The 19,945-nt window shown below is 48.2% G+C and overlaps 1 protein-coding gene across 2 annotated transcripts in view; it reads left to right on the top strand.

Moving 5' to 3' along the window:
- LOC121000734 (glucuronokinase 1-like) overlaps positions 1 to 19,945 on the top strand; it is a 75,574-nt gene that overhangs the window by 6,226 nt on the left and 49,403 nt on the right. Inside the window, exon 2 of one of the 2 annotated variants that reach the window (XM_040431358.1) lies at positions 6,466 to 6,572. In XM_040431358.1, the coding sequence (XP_040287292.1) occupies positions 6,466 to 6,572 (107 nt within the window). Of the gene's footprint in view, positions 1 to 6,465; positions 6,590 to 19,945 lie in introns of those variants that run through there. The other variant, XM_040431366.1, reaches the window with a different exon arrangement.

Raw genomic sequence — 19,945 nt, 5'->3', positions numbered from 1 at the left:
CCGTAAGGCCGCCGGTAAATAAAGAATAACAATAAATAGAAATATACTAATGAATAACAGTCAGTCACAGTGCAAACATACAATAATCACAAAATTAAATGGGTGGGAAGAAAAAACCCAGGGTGGGCAATACTCGCCTCCGTGTCTTTAATAAAACTATGACTTTACGTCATGGAATAGGAAAATCATTACGTTTTACAACAAGACACAGAGGCTCATATTGCAAGTTCAAAGCTGATCAATAATAGATGAAAACACATAAGGAGGTGGACGAAAGTAAAATTCCCTAAACGACGTGGCCCTAGACCAATCGGCCAGACGCAAAATGTCTTCCAAACAAGCCCCTGAAATAGCCAGGGCAGTGGCAGCCGCGCCCCTGGCCGAATGTGCGGTAAAGACCGCCGTATCAATCCCAGAAAGGGACATGACCCACTTCATCCAGCGCGCCAAAGTGGGACTAGAAACAGGGCCAAAAGGATGGCGAATAGAGAGGAACAGTTGTGGGATGTCCGAAGAACGGTGAGTCCGAGTGCGCAACTCGTATTCCCGTAAACAGGCTACGGGACAGAGCGCCGGGGAAGACGGAAAACAGGGGTAGGACACTGACCGAATATTGGTCTTGGTGCGCCGCGTAATGTTAAATGTGACGCCCTCTGGAGAAAAAGACCTAGCATCATGATCAAGAGCCCTGACATCGGAAACCTTCTTACAGGAAATGAGACAAAAGAGGGTCAGCAACTTAGCAGACAGCTGACGGAGGGAAAGAGCCGTGTTGTCAGGCCACGCAGAGAGGAAGGAAAGGACTAAGGAAACGTCCCACGTAGTGGTGAAGCGTGGCCGGGGAGGACGCGCTAAGCGTGAGCCACGTAGCAAGCGCGAAACAGAAGGGTGTTGTCCAGCCGGAACATCATCGAAACCCTGATGAGTAGAAGAAATTGCCAAACGGAACAGGTTAATGGTCTGGTAAGCTTTCCCCGCTTCGAAAAGAGACGTAAGGAACTGTAACAGATGGGTCACAGGCGCCGAAATGGGATCCAGGTCCCGTGCCACGCACCAGCTAACCTAAGATCCCCAGGCTGCCCGGTAAGATTTTCGGGTGCCGGGAGCCCAAGAGTTGTCCAGGAGGCATCTAGTTGCCTCCGAAATACCCTCGACCTCTCCGGGTGTCCTGAGATTAGACACGCCAGGAGTTGAAGGGAGCCGTCGACCAGCAGGGGATGATGAACGCCCAGAGGGCCCTGGAGGAGATCCGTCCGACCCGGAAGAAGGAGAGGCACGTCCACCAGGAGTTCCAGGAGGATCGGGTACCAGGCCTGAGACCCCCAGAAGGGAATCACCACCACCAACTCCGCTCCCTGACGACGAGTCTGTAACAGCATCCTCGGAATCATGGCAAAAGGTGGGAACGCGTAGAGCAGAGCGGACGACCAGTCCTGGAGAAACGCATCCACCGCCTCCGCTTCCAGATCCGGGCGCCAGCTGAAGAACCTGGGTAGGTGAGTATTGAGTTGGGAGGCAAAGAGGTCTATGGCAAAAGGACCCCAGGTGTCCGAGATTGCGGAAAAAATCTCCGGTGCCAGCCTCCAGTCGCTGCCGTCTGTGAAGTATCGGGAGCTCCAATCCGCTCTGTAGTTGTGTAGACCCGGAAGGTACTCCGCCTGCACCATGATGTCCCTGGAAAGACAGTAGGACCAGAACTCCTTCGCCACTCGAGCCAACGTAGCCGACTGGGTGCCACCCAGGTGATTGACATAGCGAACCGCCGACACATTGTCCATGCGCAAACGGATGCACTCATGGGCGATGCCATTGGTGAAACTCCGGATGGCAAACGAACCCGCCAGAAGCTCCAACGCATTGATGTGAAGTCGAGCCTCGACCTCCGACCATCGACCCCCTGTGGAAATACCTTCGCAGTGGGCACCCCAGCCCTGGAGACTCGCGTCCGACTCCACCGTGAATTCTGGTTGAAAGCCGAAGATCGCTCTGCCGTTCCATGCTTCCAAGTTGTCTATCCACCAACGAAGTTCCTCTCGAGCCTCCTGATCCAGGACTACTGGGTCCGCAAACAAGGCACCGGCACGAAGGTGAGCAATCTTCAATCGTTGCAGAGCCCGATAATGGAGAGGAGAGGGGAACACCGCCTGAATCGAAGAAGCCAGCAGGCCAATGATGCGGGCCAGGTGACGTAGGGACAGGGAGGTAGCCGAGAGGGCGTGTCTCAACTCCTTGCGGATCGCCCGCAATTTCTCTGACGGAAGACTGAGGGATTCCGCAACAGAGTCCACTGTAAAGCCCAGGAACTCCATCCGCCGGGACGGCGAGAGGCAGGATTTCTCGGGGTTCAGCAGAAATCCAAGGCCCGTCAGGAGGTCCGAGGTCCACTGGAGATGCTGTAGCAAAGTCGACTGACATTGGTGCATAATGAGTATGTCGTCTAGATAGATGACTAGACGCACCCCCCGACTCCGCAGCCATGCCATGACCGGGCGTAGAAGCTTGGTAAAGCGCCAAGGCGCTGAAGAAAGGCCGAACGGAAGGCAGGTGAAACGCCACACTTCGCCCCTCCACGGGAAACGCAGGAGATCCCTGGAGGTATCGGTAATTGGGACCGTCAGATAGGCATCTTTGAGGTCCAGCTTCACCATCCAGTCCCCTGGAATCAGCAAGTCCCGAAGGAGGTGGATCCCCTCCATTTTGAAGTGGCGATAGCGTACCACAGTGTTCAGGGCGCGGAGATTTATCACTGGTCGCATTTGGCCACCCTTTTTCTGAACCAGAAAAATATTGCTGAGGACACCCCCGGGAGTAGGTGGGGCCCTTTCTATCGCCCTTTTTTGAAAAAGGGACGTCAGCTCGATGTCTACGAGCTCCCTGTCTGGTTGCACCAGAGCCAGTGGGGGGGATGGAGGGATGAGATATGGAGACGCTGTGAGCTCTATGTGAAATCCCCTTACAGTGGTCAGCACCCAAGGGTCTTACGTAATGCTGGACCAAACTTGGAAACAATGACTGAGTTTGCCCCCGACACAAGGATCCAAAGAAGTCCCCACTGGGGAAAGACGTACCAAAGGATTTTCTGAAATTCTGATTCCCTCTAACGGACCTCGATCGCCATTGGCCGCCTCTGGCCGGGAAGAATGGAGGAGGGTTCCTCTGGTCCTGGAAGGGTGGTCTCTGGGCGAAGGAGCCTCTGCCCGAGCTGCGGGCATGGAAGCTGGAACGGCCGGACAGGCGGCCCCTACTACTGCCGGCCCTAGTGGAGACCCGTCCCTGGAACACTCTATGTATAGAGGACTGGGCCTTGTCCAGGGCAGTAAAAGCCCCCACAAATCTACTGAGGTCCTTGATAAAGGAGTCCCCAAAAAGTAGACCCTGTGCATCCTTCCCTGCCTCAGTAAGTGCCAGGTTAGCCAATTTCGGGTCTATCTTGAAAAGTATGGCTTTACGCCGTTCAATGGCCAGGGATGAATTAGTGCTGCCCGCAATACAAATGGCTCTCTGTATCCAGCCAGTAAGCTCCTCTGGATTTATCGGAGAGCCGTCAATTCTGGCCGATTCGGCCATCTCAAAAATTTTGGCAAGGGGACCAAATATGTCTAGGAGCTTGTCCTGGCAGCTCCTTAGTGCCGAATCTAACCCTTTGCGGGGGTTCCAGCCGGTCTTTGCCAAGAACTGGGTCATCTTGGGGTCAACCAAAGGTGTCTCACAGACCTTGTTGGGAATCAACGGTCTGGGGCACTCAGATCTGAGCTTACTGCGCGCCTCTTTGCTAAGAGGACGGCGTACTCAGTGCTCCAGATAACTGCTCACATGAGCCGCTGGCAGCCACTCCGCCGACCGAGGGTGGTAGAGTGCATCAGGGTCGAACAAAGGGGTGCCCGAGGGATCCACAAGAGCAGATGCCACATTAGGGGCGGTGGAGGCCTGACCCATGGACCCAGAGGTGGAAAGCCTAGGGCCAGCAGTGCCTGGAATATCAGATTCCATCTCCTCCTCAGAATGGCAGCTCGCCTCCGCAAAAGCCTCCATATCAGATTCCAAATCTGAATCCATATCACTAGTTTGTGCTCTAGCACATTTCCACGTGCCTAGCGCGGTAAGGCTCTTTTGCGCGATCTATGCACGCTATCATGGGTGGCTTGCATCACACCAATCTGATTCTCCTGGTTGGAAGAAGGTTCACAAATGGCAGGCTGCGGATTAGGTATCACAGGCGGCTGAGTAGAGGGGCCAGGGGCATGGGCAGACAAGGCCTGGGAGATGGTCTGGGATATCATGGAAGACATGGATCCCATGGCTTCTATTATAGCGCTGGAGACTGAGCGCTGTAAATCCAGGGCCTGTATAGTCATTTCCGCCATTCTGGGCTCCCCAGTGGAAGGAGGGAGGCTAGGCCCAGAGGGGGAACGGTCGGATGACATAATAAATGAAAGTATTAAAGTATTAAAGTGTTGTAACAGAGTACCCTAACCTAAGGGTAGGCCTAATAACTAAATAGTAGAGTGAATAATCCCCCCAACTAACCAACCGAGGGGTTAATCACCCCAGTAGCCGCAGAGCAGGAGCCGAGTACGTCCGTAGTGAAATCCAGTAGCCTCCGAAATCCCGCGAGAAGACGCGCGGGAGCTCCTAAAATGGCCGCCGAGATCTCGCGGCCCGCGGGAAAACAAGCGGAGCCTGCGCCGGAACAGTATGGACACCGGAGCGCAGGGAGACTAGTAAGGAGAGTAGGAACGCTACCGGAGAAGGGAGTGGGCCGCAGGTAATACCAGAGGAAAACTGGGAGGGGGGGGGGGGGCGGCCGAACTAGATGCCGCAATATAAATATGAACGGGCAGAAAACCATTGGGGGCAAACGAAAGGGGGGGAAAGAAACCCCCAACACAGGCAGGCGCAAAATGAGCGCCCAGATTAAAATGATATAAACCTATATATGGGGCAACCACATAAAACAAAAGGCATAAAGCAAAGCAGTAATCCTAAGAGAACTGACACTCAGATAAATTACTGAGCCACAGCAACCATTCAATACCAGCAAATATAATGTATAGATGTTACTTATCTTAGTGGAGCAGCAAAGAAAGAGGAAGATTGAGAAGAGGAAGCTGCTTATTATAGGATCTGTCAGGGGAGGGTCCTTTGTTGTTATGATTATGTAAATTTCTTCTTTGCTGCTATTGGTGGAGAGTAAAGAAGGATATAGCAATATGAGCCTCCATGTCTTGCTGTAAAACTCAGGATCAGTACAGGATAAGGCTACTTTCACACTTGCGTTCGGGGTTCCGCTTGTGAGTTCTGTTTGAAGGCTCTCACAAGCGGCCCCAAACGGATCCGTACGGCCCCAATGCATTCTGAGTGGATGCGGATCCGCTCAGAATGCCTCAGTCTGGCTCCGCTTGGCCTGCGTTCCGCTCAGCAGGCGGACACCCGAACGCAGCTTGCAGCGTTCGGGTGTCCGCCTGGCCGTGCGGAGCCAAACGGATACGTCCAGACTTACAATGTAAGTCAATGGGGACGGATCCGTTTGAAGTTGACACAATATGGTGCAATTTCAAACGGATCCGTCCCTCATTGACTCAATGTAAAGTCTGGACGGATCTGTCTGACTAACTTTCACACTTAGATTTTTTTCTGAAATATAATGCAGACGGATCCGTTCTGAACGGATACCATCGTTTGCATTATAGGAGCGGATCCGTCTGTGCAGACACCAGACGGATCCGCTCCGAACGCAAGTGTGAAAGTAGCCTAAGTAATGTAATGTAATGTATGTACACAGTGACTCCACCAGCAGAATAGTGAGTGCAGCTCCGGAGTATAATACAGGATGTAACTCAGGATCAGTACAGGATAAGTAATGTATGTACACAGTGACTCCACCAGCAGAATAATGAGTGCAGCTCCGGAGTATAATACAGGATGTAACTCAGGATCAGTACAGGGTAAGTAATGTAATGTACAGAGTGACTGCACCAGCAGAATAGTAAGTGCAGCTGTGGAGCATAATATAGGATATAAGGGCTCATGCTCACAAACGTATTTTCTTTCAATGGCTTCGCAAAAAAAAGAGTTACTTTGTGTGCATTCCGTTTCCGTATGTCCATATTTCCGTTCCGTAAAAAAAATTGAACATGTCCTGTTCAATAATGCGGACAAGGATAGGACTGTTCTATTAGGGGCCAGCTGTTCCATTCTGCAAAATACGGAATGCACATGGACATCATCTGTATTTTTTGAGGATCTGTTTTTTGCGGACCGCGAAATAAATACGGTCATGTGCATGAGGCCTAACTCTGTAGTCTGTATCAGTATAGGATAAGTAATGTAATGTAGAGTGCTTCTATATGTGATGTGTAATATGGTGATCTGCATGGCATTATATCCAATACAATCCACAGCTATAATGTGACATTTAATCCTGTGAATATTACACAAGCTTTTGTTTTCACAAATCCCTTCTAGAATGATCAGAGTGGGCTGTATAGTATTCTGGAGGACGTTCCCAAGGCTCTGCTGCCCGGTGTGGGGGGGAAGAAGATACTGGACTTCTGGTGGAAAGCTGTGAACACGTATGTTGTCTTTACCGGTAATGATGGAATGAATGTGTAATTCTGTATAGACACTAATGCCCTTATAGAGCTAAGCTACAGTGTAAAGCAGGACAAACAGTGCATGAAGCTGACACAGAGACACTTACTGTACCTGAGTGCACAGAGCAGGGCATGGCGGCGTTACACTGTGTCGATGACTGAGAGGGTGAAGATTCAGGTTCATTTGCAGAGCTGAGATAGTAGAACTGGAAATGAGGGGTTCACTTCACACCCAAAACACATATTACTGACAGCACAGTCACTTCTCACCTAAAGTCATCATTTCCAAAGAAGTCACTCTCATCATCCTCTACACTGTCACTTGCAAGTTGCTTGCAGAGGAATTAAATCCCGACTCCCGTGGCACAGCAGCTAGTCAGGACTCCAGCGGGTGCAGCACTAGCCACTGACGATGTGCTGAGTAAAGGGGGGCCCGAGGACAGGCAGCAGAGGAAGCAGAGAGTTTGAAAGCGGAGCCTGAGCCGCAGACAGGGACTCAAGACAAAAGTAAGAATTAAGTGTAATTAGGAAGCGGGGCCTTTTGTCCAAGACCGGGCCCCCTTCCTCCAGGGGCCCCATAGCAGCTGCTTGGCTTGCCTCCGTTGGAGGTACACCGCTGACTATACCTCTTAATTATTATATTTTTATTTTTTTCTGTAGAATCTGTATAAGGCCTCATGCAGATAACCATATCCGTTTTGCGGCCTGCAAATCGCGGATCCACAAAAAATATGCATGTGGTCCATATTACATCCACATTTTTTTGCCGACCCGTTGACTTCAATGGGTATGTGGTCCGGAGAGAGTTTCTGTCAATACAAAACTTTCCCCTATCCACAGAATATCTGGGACCACCACTGATCACGAGAACTGGATCCTGTGTCCCCTTATGAATGAAGTGGCAGCTCGAGCTTGCAATAGTTAGGGCTCATGCACATGGCAGTTGCCCGGCCGTGGCCTTATTGCGGCCCGCATATGGCGGGTCTGCAGTACACTGGCACCGGCCGTGTGCATTCCGCATCATGGATCGTGGACCCATTCACTTGAATGGGTCCGCAATCCGGGAGATGCGAAACGGAGGCACGGATCTGAAGCCCACAGAAGTACTACAGAGTGCTTCTGTGGGTTTACTGTATGTGCCTACGCACTGCAAAAAAGTAGTGCATGCACTACTTTTTTGCGGTGCGGGCTATCGGATGCGGATCGCGGACTCCATTCAAGTAAATGGATCCGCATGCAGCTGCCCCGCGGTCGGTGCCCGTGCATTGCGGATAGCAATTTGCTGTCCGCAGCATGAGCTCGGCCAGCATACGGTCGTGTGCATGAGCCCTTACTCTGTTCACTCTCTATGGGACTGCTGGAGATAGCCGAGTACAATGCTCAGCTATTTCCAGAAGTCCCATAGACATTGAATGAAGCAGAAGGGAACATACCTATCATGATCTTGGGGGACCCAGCAGTCCGCACCGATCAGATACTTATCCCCTATCCTGTAAGTAGGGGATAAAAAAAATAAGCCAAGCTGTAAAACTAAGAAAGGCCGTCACTATCTGATCAGCAGGGGTCCGACACACTCCACCCCCATCCAGTTGACTATGAAGGCTCAGACACACCACTACTTAACATACACTAACTTCTTTATTAACTGCAAGGTATCAAATGTACAGTAGATGTTCTCATTAGAAGTCAGGGCACTGGTCTTAAGTGTGGCCCTGTTGATTATGGGACTCATGAAGAGTCTGGCCTTCAGCACTCAGGAGAGGATAAACCCCCAGTGGAGGAAACCTCTAGGGAACCATGGCTGAAGGACTGCCCTTCCCCTTGGTGGTGGAGGAAAATGATGGCACGTAACAAGGATGGTAGATTTTTCCTTGAATCAATGGCAAATGTCAAGTGAGTTGACTTCTGCAGAGACCAAGCCTGGAATCTGCCTGTTGATGCAGCAGGAAACACACTTCAGTGAATACATCTAATTGCGGAAAGTCCGGTGAATGTCGAGTCCATTGGTTATTGCAGAGACCAAGCCTGGAATCTGCCTTTTGATGCAGCAGGAAACTCACTTCTTTAGTGAATACGTCTGACTGCAGAAAGTTCGGTGGGTGAGTGCAGAGACCAAGTCCAGAATCTGCCTCTTGCTGAAGCGCAGGTCATCTGATCCTGACATGGTGGCCACCATGTTGTTTACTTGTGATGGTCATCACCTCCGGCTGTATCCCATGCAGGTCATCTGATCCTGACATGGTGGCCACCATGTCGTTTACTTGTGATGGTCATCACCTCCGGCTGTATCCCATATTCATTGCCAGGACACAGTGATACCCCCGCTCTGGTACAATGATCGGCAGATACCAAAAAATGTAACTAATTATGACTGAACATAGAAAAGCAGAAAATTACATGTAAGTAACACACAATTTACTCCCGGTCACTGTGGGTCATTGTAATCCCTTTAACTGTATTAAACTAGCAGCAATGCCAAAGCTTATTAATGTCATTAACTGTTAAAACAGTTATTCTTGTTCTGTGACCCAATGCTGTATCGAACATAAAATACACCTTATAATTGTGGGTTGATTGATTTTCCTCTTCATAGGGTTTGGAGCTCAGTTTTCCTGATACAAATCGGCAAAACCCCTGCTTTCTTACACACTTCCATAGTTAAAATTCTGGGAGCTATTGCTCAAGGTGATCTACATATCAAGGGCAATGGGAGCTCCCCCTACTGGTGACTGCAGGCAGTTAGAATTTTATCATCCACAGATACCCCCCCCCCCCCCCCCCCATAGCAGTGTCATGCCATCCACAGATGCCCCCATAACAGTGCCATCCACAGATGCCCCCATAACAGTGCCATCCACAAGCTACCATTAGTTCAAAGCCCACCAAAAGCACACCTTTTGGTTCAAAATATTTTTTTTCTTATTTTCCTCCTCAAAAACCTATGTGCGTCTTATGGGCCGGTGCGTCTTATAGGGCGAAAAATATGGTAATAAAATAAAAATAGGGAACTAATTATAATAATTTATTTTAGTGTCAGTTTGCATATTTAAAGAATAAGGAGTTATAAATAGAAAAAAAATAACTTTATCAAAATGGTTTGTAAATTCCCCCAAATAAAACTAAAAAATAAATTATAAAGCTCTATATGTCACATAAAAAAATGTTGCAAACATTATCTTGGTAGTCCAACAAATAAAAAAAAGTTACTACCATCTGAACCACTATGTGCGCTAAATCACAAAAAAGTGTCTGGTCATTAAGGCCTTTTCAGGACTGGTTAGTAAAGTGTTGACCAATGAGCGCTTTCCCTGCTAGTAAGGTAAAGGGCTACTGCTTATTGCATGGCGCCTGTAACTGGAGGCAGTAATAACCAGTGAGCGCCGTCCTCTGCAGTGAAGGAAAGCGATGATTTAAGAAAAGGAGGCAGGATGGAAGGAAGGGTCACCACTTTTCCGTGTTTTTCCAGTAAAAATTATTTTTTAACAAGTGCCTGCAGCATGGCCCCTGAAATATAAGATTCATACTGACCTGCTCCACACCGCTCCGGTCCCGCACACTTTCCCCACTGCCTCCATCTTCCATTCCCTGGCCTGTTTACACCTGGCAGTGCATGGACATAGTCATACACCGCTCCAGTCAATGATTGGCTTCAGCAGTGACTTGCTGCTTGTGGCCACATCACCTCTGAAGCCAGTCATTGGCTGGAGAGGTGCATGTGACTATGTTCATAGACTGCCAGGTGAAAACAGTACGAGGACCGGAAGATGGAGGCAGCGGGGACAGTGTGGAGGACTGGAGTGGTGTGGAGCAGGTAAGTATAAGTATGCATTCACACCACTGTATAAATTGATCCGTACCAAAGGGTACGGACCCTTTCATTCCAATGGTGCTGCAAAAGATGTGGACAGCACACCGTGTGCTGTTCGCATCCGTTGTTCTGTTCCGCGGCCCCGCAAAAAATATAGAGCAACCGTGGACCAGAATAGGCATTCTCTATATAGCGCTGGCCATGTGCGGTCTGCAAAATGCGGAACGCATGCGGCCGCCATCCGTGTTTTGCAGACCGCAAAACACTTACGATCATGTGAATGCAACCTAACACTTCGGTTTCAGGGGCTTTGCTGCAGTAACTTTTTTACTGGGAAATCCCTTTAACAGCTTAAGGACCCTGCTATTTTTCACCTTAAAGGGCTTCTGTCACCCCATTAAACCGTTTTTGTTTTTTTCTTTACTAATAATCCCTACACTGCGATCTCATCATGCATAAGCTAATTAATGATTTTCGTTGAGTAGAATTTGTTAAAAATCGATTTTTGAAATATGTAAATTACCTTGCTACCAGCAAGTAGGGCGGCTACTTGCTGGTAGCAGCCGCATCCTCCGATGGTAATGACGCCCCCTCGGCTTGTTGATTGACAGGGCCAGCGGACGGGATCTTTCTCTGCTGGCCCTGCCTGTTTTGATTGAATATCTGGTGCCTGCGCCGCGGCCGTACCTCTCTTCAATCTGCGCAGGCACACTGAGAGGCGGCCACTCACTCGGCCGCTCGCTCCTCAATGCGCCTGCGCCGGGTGTAGATGTGACGTCATCTGCGCAGGCGCATTGAGGATGGAGCGGCCGAGCGTTCTACTGAACGAAAATCATTAATTAGCTTATGTATGCTGAGATCGCAGTGTAGGGATTATTAGTAAAGAAAAAAAAAAAAACGGTTTAATGGGGTGACAGAAGCCCTTTAAGGACCTGGCCATTTTTAGCAAATCTGACATGTGTCACTCTATGTGGTAATAACTTTAAAACACCTTTACTTATCCAGGTCCTTCTGAGATTGTTTTCTCATCACATATTGTACTTCATGACAGTGGTAAATTTGAGTCAAAATATTTCATTTTTATTTATAAAAAAATAACAAATTTGCCCAAATTTAAATTTCTCTGCTTTTAAAACAGATAGTGATATCTCCTAAAATAGTTATTTATTTACATTCCACATATGTCTACTTCATGTTTGAATAATTTTGTAAATGACATTTTCTTTTTTTGGGACGTTAGAAGGCTTAGAAGTTTAGAAGCAAATCTTGAAATTCTTTAGAAAATTTCCAAAACCCACTTTTTAAAGGGATTCTGTCACCTCGTTTTCGGTTATAGAGCTGCGGACATGCACGGCTAGATCACCGCTAGCATGTCCGCAATATACCGGTCCCATAGCGCTGTGTGCTTTTATTTTGTTTAAAAAATGATTTTAGAGATATGTAAATGAGCCTTGTAAGGTGCCCAAGGGGCTGTACTAACCTTCCTGGTGCCCAGCTACGCCCCCTGTGAAGGAGCCCAGCACCGTTTGCGTCCTCCGAATCGCCTCCTTTCATCACAGTTAGATTGCGGTAATCTCGCGTTGTGCAGTTCCTTCCCTGAGGCTGATGCCAGCACAGGGAAGGAACACTATACCGGCACTGCGCATGAGCGAGCTCGTGCATCGCGAGATTACGGCTATCTAACTTTGATGAAAGGAGGAGATTCGGAGGACATAGGCGGTGCTGGGCTCCTTCACGGGGGGGCGTGGCTGGGCACCAGGAAGTTCGTGCCTTACAAGGCTAATTTACATATCTCTAAAATCATTTTTTAAACAAAATAAAAGGACACTGCCCTATAGGAACGGAATATTGTAGACATGCTAGCGCAATCGCAGACAAAACTGTCTGAACTTGCTTGAAAATGGTGCGAGTTTCACTGAATGCATCCGGACCTAATCCGTCACGCTCGTGTAAAAGAGGCTTTAGGCCCCTTTCACACGGGCGAGAATTCCGCGGGGGTGCAATGTGTGAGGTGAATGCATTGCACCTGCACTGAATCCGGACCCATTTACTTCAATGGATCTGTGCAGATGAGCGGTGATTTTCACGTATCACTTGTGCTTTGCGTGAAAATCGCAGCATGCTCTATATTCAGTGTTTTTCACACAACGCAGGGCCTATAGAAGTGAATGGGGATGCGTGAAAATCGCAAGCAAGTGCGGATGCAATGAGATTTTCACGCATGGTTGCTAGGAGATGATGTTAGTAAGTTGATTAAAGTCAAGTTAATTTTTATTTTTTTTCCCCAGCGCCTCCACAACGGCACTCCAGGAGGATGTCCCCGCCTCCCCAGGACAGGAAACAACGTAGAAGCTCAAGTTTATAAGGCCCCCTCCCCTTACCTGCTTCAGTTTGTTGTTTCCTGTCCTCGGGATCGCGTGGAAGCCGCTCCTGCTACGGCGGGGGTTCAGTGCGCACGGCCTGGAGAATTTCCCCATCCGGGAGGGCCGTGCAGAGGTATAGGATTGATTGACTGCCCTGTACCTTAGGCGTAAGTCCGTCCATGAAGACAGTCATGGGCCTCCGTTCCTCATCTAACTACAGAAACGAGGGATCAAGCGCGCATGCGCGCGCACAGGCGGAAGTAAACTTGCCAGTCCTCGGCGTCACTTCCGGTGGCGTGTGACATCAAAGGACTGGCGGATATAGAGCTGGAAACGAGGAGTTCGGCGTCCTGCTTCACTTGGTGAGATGTCGGCTCCCGTGGAAGCTCCTGAGACCCGCAAGCCTGTGGATCCTGCCGCCCAGAGCCCGGTAAGCCTCCTTCCCGTGTGTATTAGCCCCGTTTAAGGGGGGGTGGAAGATTGCACACTACTATTTCCACTACTATTCCCTCACTGGTGTGGTGCTGGTGGTAGAGTAGCCTATTACAAGCCCTAAAAAAGATTTCAATATTATCTTTCAGGGCCAGGACACCAACACCAGAAGATCTTGGGAATCTTTGTCTAAAAAAAGATGTGCAATGTGCAAAAAATCCCTACCCTCTAAATCCAAAAAATCACTGTGTCCTAAATGTACGGACAAAATAGTGGCGGAGGAATCACCCTCTCTTCTAGAATCTATTCGTGTTATGATTAAAGAGGAGGTGAAATTGGCAATTGATACTAGACTCCCTCCGTGTTCTCCTCAGCCCTCCACCTCGCAAAGATCTCAGGTGTCGCACCATCAGCCGGAGCCTGACTCCGAAGAGGGAGAGGTAGTGTCTCTTGAGGAATCCGAATCCTCTGATGAGGAATCGGGGAAACCCCTCTGTAGCCCAGAAGAAACCGAGAGGCTATTAAGGACCATTAGGGCCACAATGAAAATTGAAGAGACCAAGGAGCCTCAGTCTGTGCAGGACAGAATGTTCCAGGGGCTGGGAGAGAAAAAAAGGAAAGTTTTTCCTGTCCATAGTAATATTAAGACTTTAATTAAAAAATAACGGAAAGATCCTGAGGAAAATAATTTAATATCGACCTCCTTTAAAAGGAAATACCCATTTATGGAGGAGGATTCAGTTCTATGGGACAAGACACCTAAAATTGATGCGCCTGTCGCCAGAATATCTAAAAAGACGTGTCTTCCCTTTGAGGACATGGGCCTGCTTAAAGATCCCATGGATAAGAAATGTGAGGGACTATTAAAGCAAACATGGGAGACAAACACAGCCATGCTTAGGCCCAGTATAGCAGCTACTTGCACATCAAGATCCCTGTCAGTATGGCTAGACCAATTAGAAGAGCACCTGGCAGTAGGGACTTCTAGGGAAGAAATCCTGGCCTCAATACCTACCCTAAAGCAGGCATGTAATTTTTTGTCAGACGCATCGGCAGATCTGGTGAAGCTCTCGGCTAGATCCGCAGCCCTCTCCATATCCACAAGAAGAGCTGTGTGGCTTAGATCTTGGTCCGGAGACGCCAGCTCAAAGAGTAGGCTATGCGCCATTCCGTGCGAGGGGGATAAGCTTTTTGGGTCAGTCCTTGAGGACATTTTAGAGAAAGCGTCAGACTAAAAGAAAGGGTTTCCTTCAGAATCAAAATTCTATCAACAACGTCGGTCCTTTCGTAATCAAAGGAGAAATAGAACGGACCAGAAGAGGAAGGACAACACCAATAGATGGCAATTCTCCAGAGGGAGAGGGAGGGGGTTCCTTTTTAACCCCGAATCCACCTCTAAGCCCGGTCAATGACGCCAGGCATCAAGTAGGGGGCAGGCTAAGAAGGTTTGCCAGGGCCTGGGAAAAGATCTCGTCCGCCCCTTCGATCATAAACACCATACCCATGGGGTACAAGCTAGAATTCGATACGGCTCCTCCGGAGCATTTCTCTATCAACAAACCATTAAAAAAACCGGAAAGTCAACATACCTTAGAATTGGAGATATCGTCTCTCTTAAAAAAGGGAGTAATTGTTCCAGTCCCAGAAGGTCAGGAGAGGCAAGGGTTTTATTCCCCCATATTCCTTATTCAAAAACCCAACAAATCCTTCAGGCTAATAATCAATTTAAAAAAACTAAACAAATACATGACCTACAAAAGATTCAAAATGGAGTCGATCAGATCCACAGTGAATCTCCTATTCCGCAATTGCTACATGGTAACTATAGACCTTGCGGACGCATATTACCATGTTCCTATACACAGAGCTTACCAGAAATATCTCAGGATAGCCCTTCTTCTAGGAGGTCAGGAGTTTCACTTCCAATTCCAGGCCCTTCCTTTCGGGATATCGTCAGCCCCAAGAATTTTCTCAAAAATCATGGCCAAGGTGATGGGGTTTCTACACCTTCAGGGTATCCTAGTAGTTCCATACTTAGACGACCTCCTGATAGCAGGCTCATCTCTTCAGGTTCTCCAGGGGCATCTGCAGCTGGTGCAGGAGAAACTGACCAAGTTAGGCTGGCTAATAAATACCCAAAAATCCGACCTGGTTCCCAGTCAACAGAAAAAATTTCTAGGGAAACTGCTAGACTCATACAATCTCATGTCCTTTCTACCCCCAGAAAAACAGATAAGCATAAAAAATCTCCTAAATTTGCGAAGCAAAAAAAGTGACCATAAGAGACATCATGAGACTGTTAGGTCATCTAACATCCACTATTCCCGCAGTGCGATGGGCACAGCATCACACGAGAGTTTTACAAAGTTTTCTCCTGGAATCCTGGGACGGAGAGCAAAACTCCTTAAACAGGAAGGTAGAAATTCCACTAAGAGTAAAAATATCTCTCTTTTGGTGGAAGATAAAGAGAAACCTCCAAAGAGGAGTCTTTTGGCGATCGACAAACCAGATCATTATAACAACCGACGCCAGCAGCCGAGGCTGGGGAGGCCATACAGGAAGTCATGTAATCCAGGGCACCTGGAGCCCAGAGATGTCTGCAGCCTCTTCAAACGTAAGAGAACTGTCGGCAGTACGGGAGGTGCTAACACATCTTCTTCCATACGTAAAAACCCATCATGTGAAAATACTGTCCGACAATGCTGCTACCATAGCCTACCTGAACCGACAAGGGGGTACCAGAAGCAAAAGGCTACAAAAGTTGGCAGGGGAAATCTTCAGCTGGGCAGAAAAAAATATAAAGTCCCTGGTAGCGGTCCATCTGAAAGGAGAGGAAAACAGAATAGCAGACTATCTCAGCAGAGAGGTTCTAAAAGTGGGAGAATGGTCTCTAGATCCCAACATGTTCAAACAAATAGCTCTCAAATGGGGGTTACCAAAAGTAGATCTCTTCACAAACCAGAAAAACAGACAACTCAAGTTATTCGGTTCCCTCTCCAGCAAGGATCACCCACTGATGGTGGACGCCCTGTCCTGTCCATGGCCAAAAGATCTCCTGTACGCATTTCCCCCGTACAATATAATTTCAAAGGTGCTAATGAAAATAATAGAAGAGAAAGCGCACCTAATATTAATCGCTCCCTTTTGGCCCAAAAGGTCCTGGTTTCCCCTCCTCTACAATCTGTCGGCAGGTCAATACTGGTCTCTCCCATCATATCCGGGACTACTACGTCAGGGGCCGGTACTTCATCCAGAGGTAGCAAGTCTTCACTTAACAGCATGGAAAGTGAACGGGTCCACTTACAGCAAAGAGGTCTATCAGAATCCGTAATATCTACCCTATTATGCAGTAAAAAGGCCTCTACCTCACGGATCTACAAAAGAACATGGGAAACATTCCTAGGATTTGCAGGAGACAGAATATACCACAATCAGGAAGATAATATCCCACTCATACTGGACTTTTTACAGGCAGGCCTTGATAAAGGTCTCAGACCCAACACCATAAAAGTGCAGGTCTCAGCATTAAGTAGCTTCCTCGATGTGAAATTGGCAGACGTACCATTAATAAAGAGGTTCATAAAAGGAGCATTCAGGAAATGCCCATTTATTCATTCGACCATTCCCCCTTGGGACTTGAACCTAGTATTAGAGGTCCTAATGGAAGCACCCTTTGAGCCTTTAGAAGAGATCTCACTTAAACTTTTGTCCTTAAAGACTGCCTTTCTGCTGGCTATAACATCAGCCAAAAGGGTAGGTGAGGTTCAGGCATTCTCCTGTAAAGGACCTTATCCCACAGTATTAGAGGACCGTATTATTCTTAGACACACCCCAATGTTTCTACCCAAGGTGGCCTCAAAATTCCACCGCCAACAGGAGGTGTCACTTCCATCCTTTTGTGAGGATCCAACCTCTGACTTGGAGAGAAAATTCCATAACCTGGATGTCAGGAGATGTCTACTAACTTACCTGGAAATCTCAGCGACATTCAGAAAATCGGACCATCTCCTCCTTCAATATCAAGGCCAGTACAAGGGATCAGCGGCAAGCAAAGGCACTATATCCAGATGGATTCGGAACACCATCGAGTTCTGCTATCTGCAGAGGAACTTGACCCCTCCTAAAGGAATCAAAGCACACTCTACCAGAGCCGTGTCGGACTCGTGGGCGGAAAACGCCTCTGCCTCAGTAGAACAAATATGTACAGCAGCTACATGGAAAAATCCAAATACTTTCTTTAAACATTATAAATTAGATGTACTCAGAAGTCATGAGTTGTCATATGGCAGAAAAGTCTTATCTGCAGTAGTCCCACCCTAGAGTTTATTTCTCTATTAATCCTCCTGGAGTGCCGTTGTGGAGGCGCCGGGGAAAATAGACTATTACTCTTACCGGTAATCGGATTTTCCAATAGCCTCCACAACGGCACTGGATTCCCTACCCAAGTTGTATAATTAATGTGGGAGTATTATGTTATTCATGTTATGTTGTCATTATATCAATACAGTTTTGAACCAACTAACTAACCGAGTCCTATCTCATTAACTGAAGCAGGTAAGGGGAGGGGGCCTTTTAAACTTGAGCTTCTACGTTGTTTCCTGTCCTGGGGAGGCGGGGACACCCTCCTGGAGTGCCGTTGTGGAGGCTATTGGAAAATCCAATTACCGGTAAGAGTAATCGTCTCTATTTTTTAACCCCTCAATCGACATTTTACTAAGCATTCTGTATTCAGAATGCTATTATTTTCCCTTATAACCATGTTATAAGGGAAAATAATAAAATCTACAGAACACCTATCCCAAACCCGAACTTCAGTGAAGAATTCCGGGTTTGGGTCTGGGTACCACAATCAGTTTTTTCTTACACGCGTGCAAAACGTATTGCACTCGTGCGGAAAAAACTGAGCAGTGCAATCGCAGTCAAAACTGACTGAAATTGCGTACGCACTCGCACGATTTTCCTTGATCGCAGACGCAACGCATCCGGACACGCTCGTCTGCAAGGGGCCTTACAGCCTTCCTGCCTGTGAGATCCAGGGGGCTCACAGGCTATTACGGAAGGCAACCACGATGCCTAAGGAAGGCATCGGGCTGCCTTTCCTGCCATCGGGTCCCCATCACAGATACTAAATGGAAAGAAGGGTATCTGCCTACTAACTACTGAGATTTTTAAATAGTCTCACAGTGTTTTTGTAGGTCACGTTTTGTATATGTAGATGATTTAATGAGAATGCAGCACGTGTAAAGAGACGCCTTAAGGTCAGATGACCAAATAATACACTGCTCAAAAAAATAAAGGGAACACAAAAATAACACATCCTAGATCTGAATTAATTAAATATTCTTCTGAAATACTTTGTTCTTTACATAGTTGAATGTGCTGACAACAAAATCACACAAAAATTAAAAATGGAAATCAAATTTTTCAACCCATGGAGGTCTGTATTTGGAGTCACACTCAAAATTAAAGTGGAAAAACACACTACAGGCTGATCCAACTTTGATGTAATGTCCTTAAAACAAGTCAAAATGAGGCTCAGTAGTGTGTATGGCCTCCACGTGCCTGTATGAACTCCCTACAACGCCTGTGCCTGCTCCTGATGAGGTGGCGGACGGTCTCCTGAGGGATCTCCTCCCAGACCTGGACTAAAGCGTCTGCCAACTCCTGGACAGTCTGTGGTGCAACGTGACGTTGGTGGATAGAGCAAGACATGATGTCCCAGATGTGCTCAATTGGATTCAGGTCTGGGGAACGGGCGGGCCAGTCCATAGCATCAATGCCTTCGTCTTGCAGGAACTGCTGACACACTTTAGCCACATGAGGTCTAGCATTGTCTTGCATTAGGAGGAACCCAGGGCCAACCGCACCAGCATATGGTCTCACAAGGGGTCTGAGGATCTCATCTCGGTACCTAATGGCAGTCAGGCTACCTCTGGCGAGCACATGGAGGGCTGTGCGGCCCTCCAAAGAAATGCCACCCCACACCATTACTGACCCAATGCCAAACCAGTCAAGCTGGAGGATGTTGCAGGCAGCAGAACGTTCTCCACGGCGTCTCCAGACTCTGTCACGTCTGTCACATGTGCTCAGTGTGAACCTGCTTTCATCTGTGAAGAGCACAGGGCGCCAGTGGCGAATTTGCCAATCTTGGTGTTCTCTGGCAAATGCCAAATCCTGCACGGTGTTGGGCTGTAAGCACAACCCCCACCTGTGGATGTCGGGCCCTCATATCACCCTCATGGAGTCTGTTTCTGACCGTTTGAGCAGACACATGCACATTTGTGGCCTGCTGGAGGTCATTTTGCAGGGCTCTGGCAGTGCTCCTCCTGTTCCTCCTTGCACAAAGGTGGAGGTAGCGGTCCTGCTGCTGGGTTGTTGCCCTCCTACGGCCTCCTCCACGTCTCCTGATGTACTGGCCTGTCTCCTGGTAGCGCCTCCATGCTCTGGACACTACGCTGACAGACACAGCAAACCTTCTTGCCACAGCTCGCATTGATGTGCCATCCTGGATAAGCTGCACTACCTGAGCCACTTGTGTGGGTTGTAGACTCCGTCCCATGCTACCACTAGAGTGAAAGCACCGCCAGCATTCAAAAGTGACCAAAACATCAGCCAGGAAGCATAGGAACTGAGAAGTGGTCTGTGATCACCACCTGCAGAACCACTTCTTTATTTCGGGTGTCTTGCTAATTGCCTATAATTTCCACCTGTTGTCTATCCCATTTGCACAACAGCATGTGAAATTGATT

The sequence above is a fragment of the Bufo bufo genome, chromosome 1 (assembly GCF_905171765.1).
Source record: "Bufo bufo chromosome 1, aBufBuf1.1, whole genome shotgun sequence".
Classification (NCBI taxonomy): Eukaryota; Metazoa; Chordata; class Amphibia; order Anura; family Bufonidae; genus Bufo; species Bufo bufo.
Note: the sequence above shows the minus strand (reverse complement) of the source record. Positions and strands in the feature narration are given on the sequence as shown.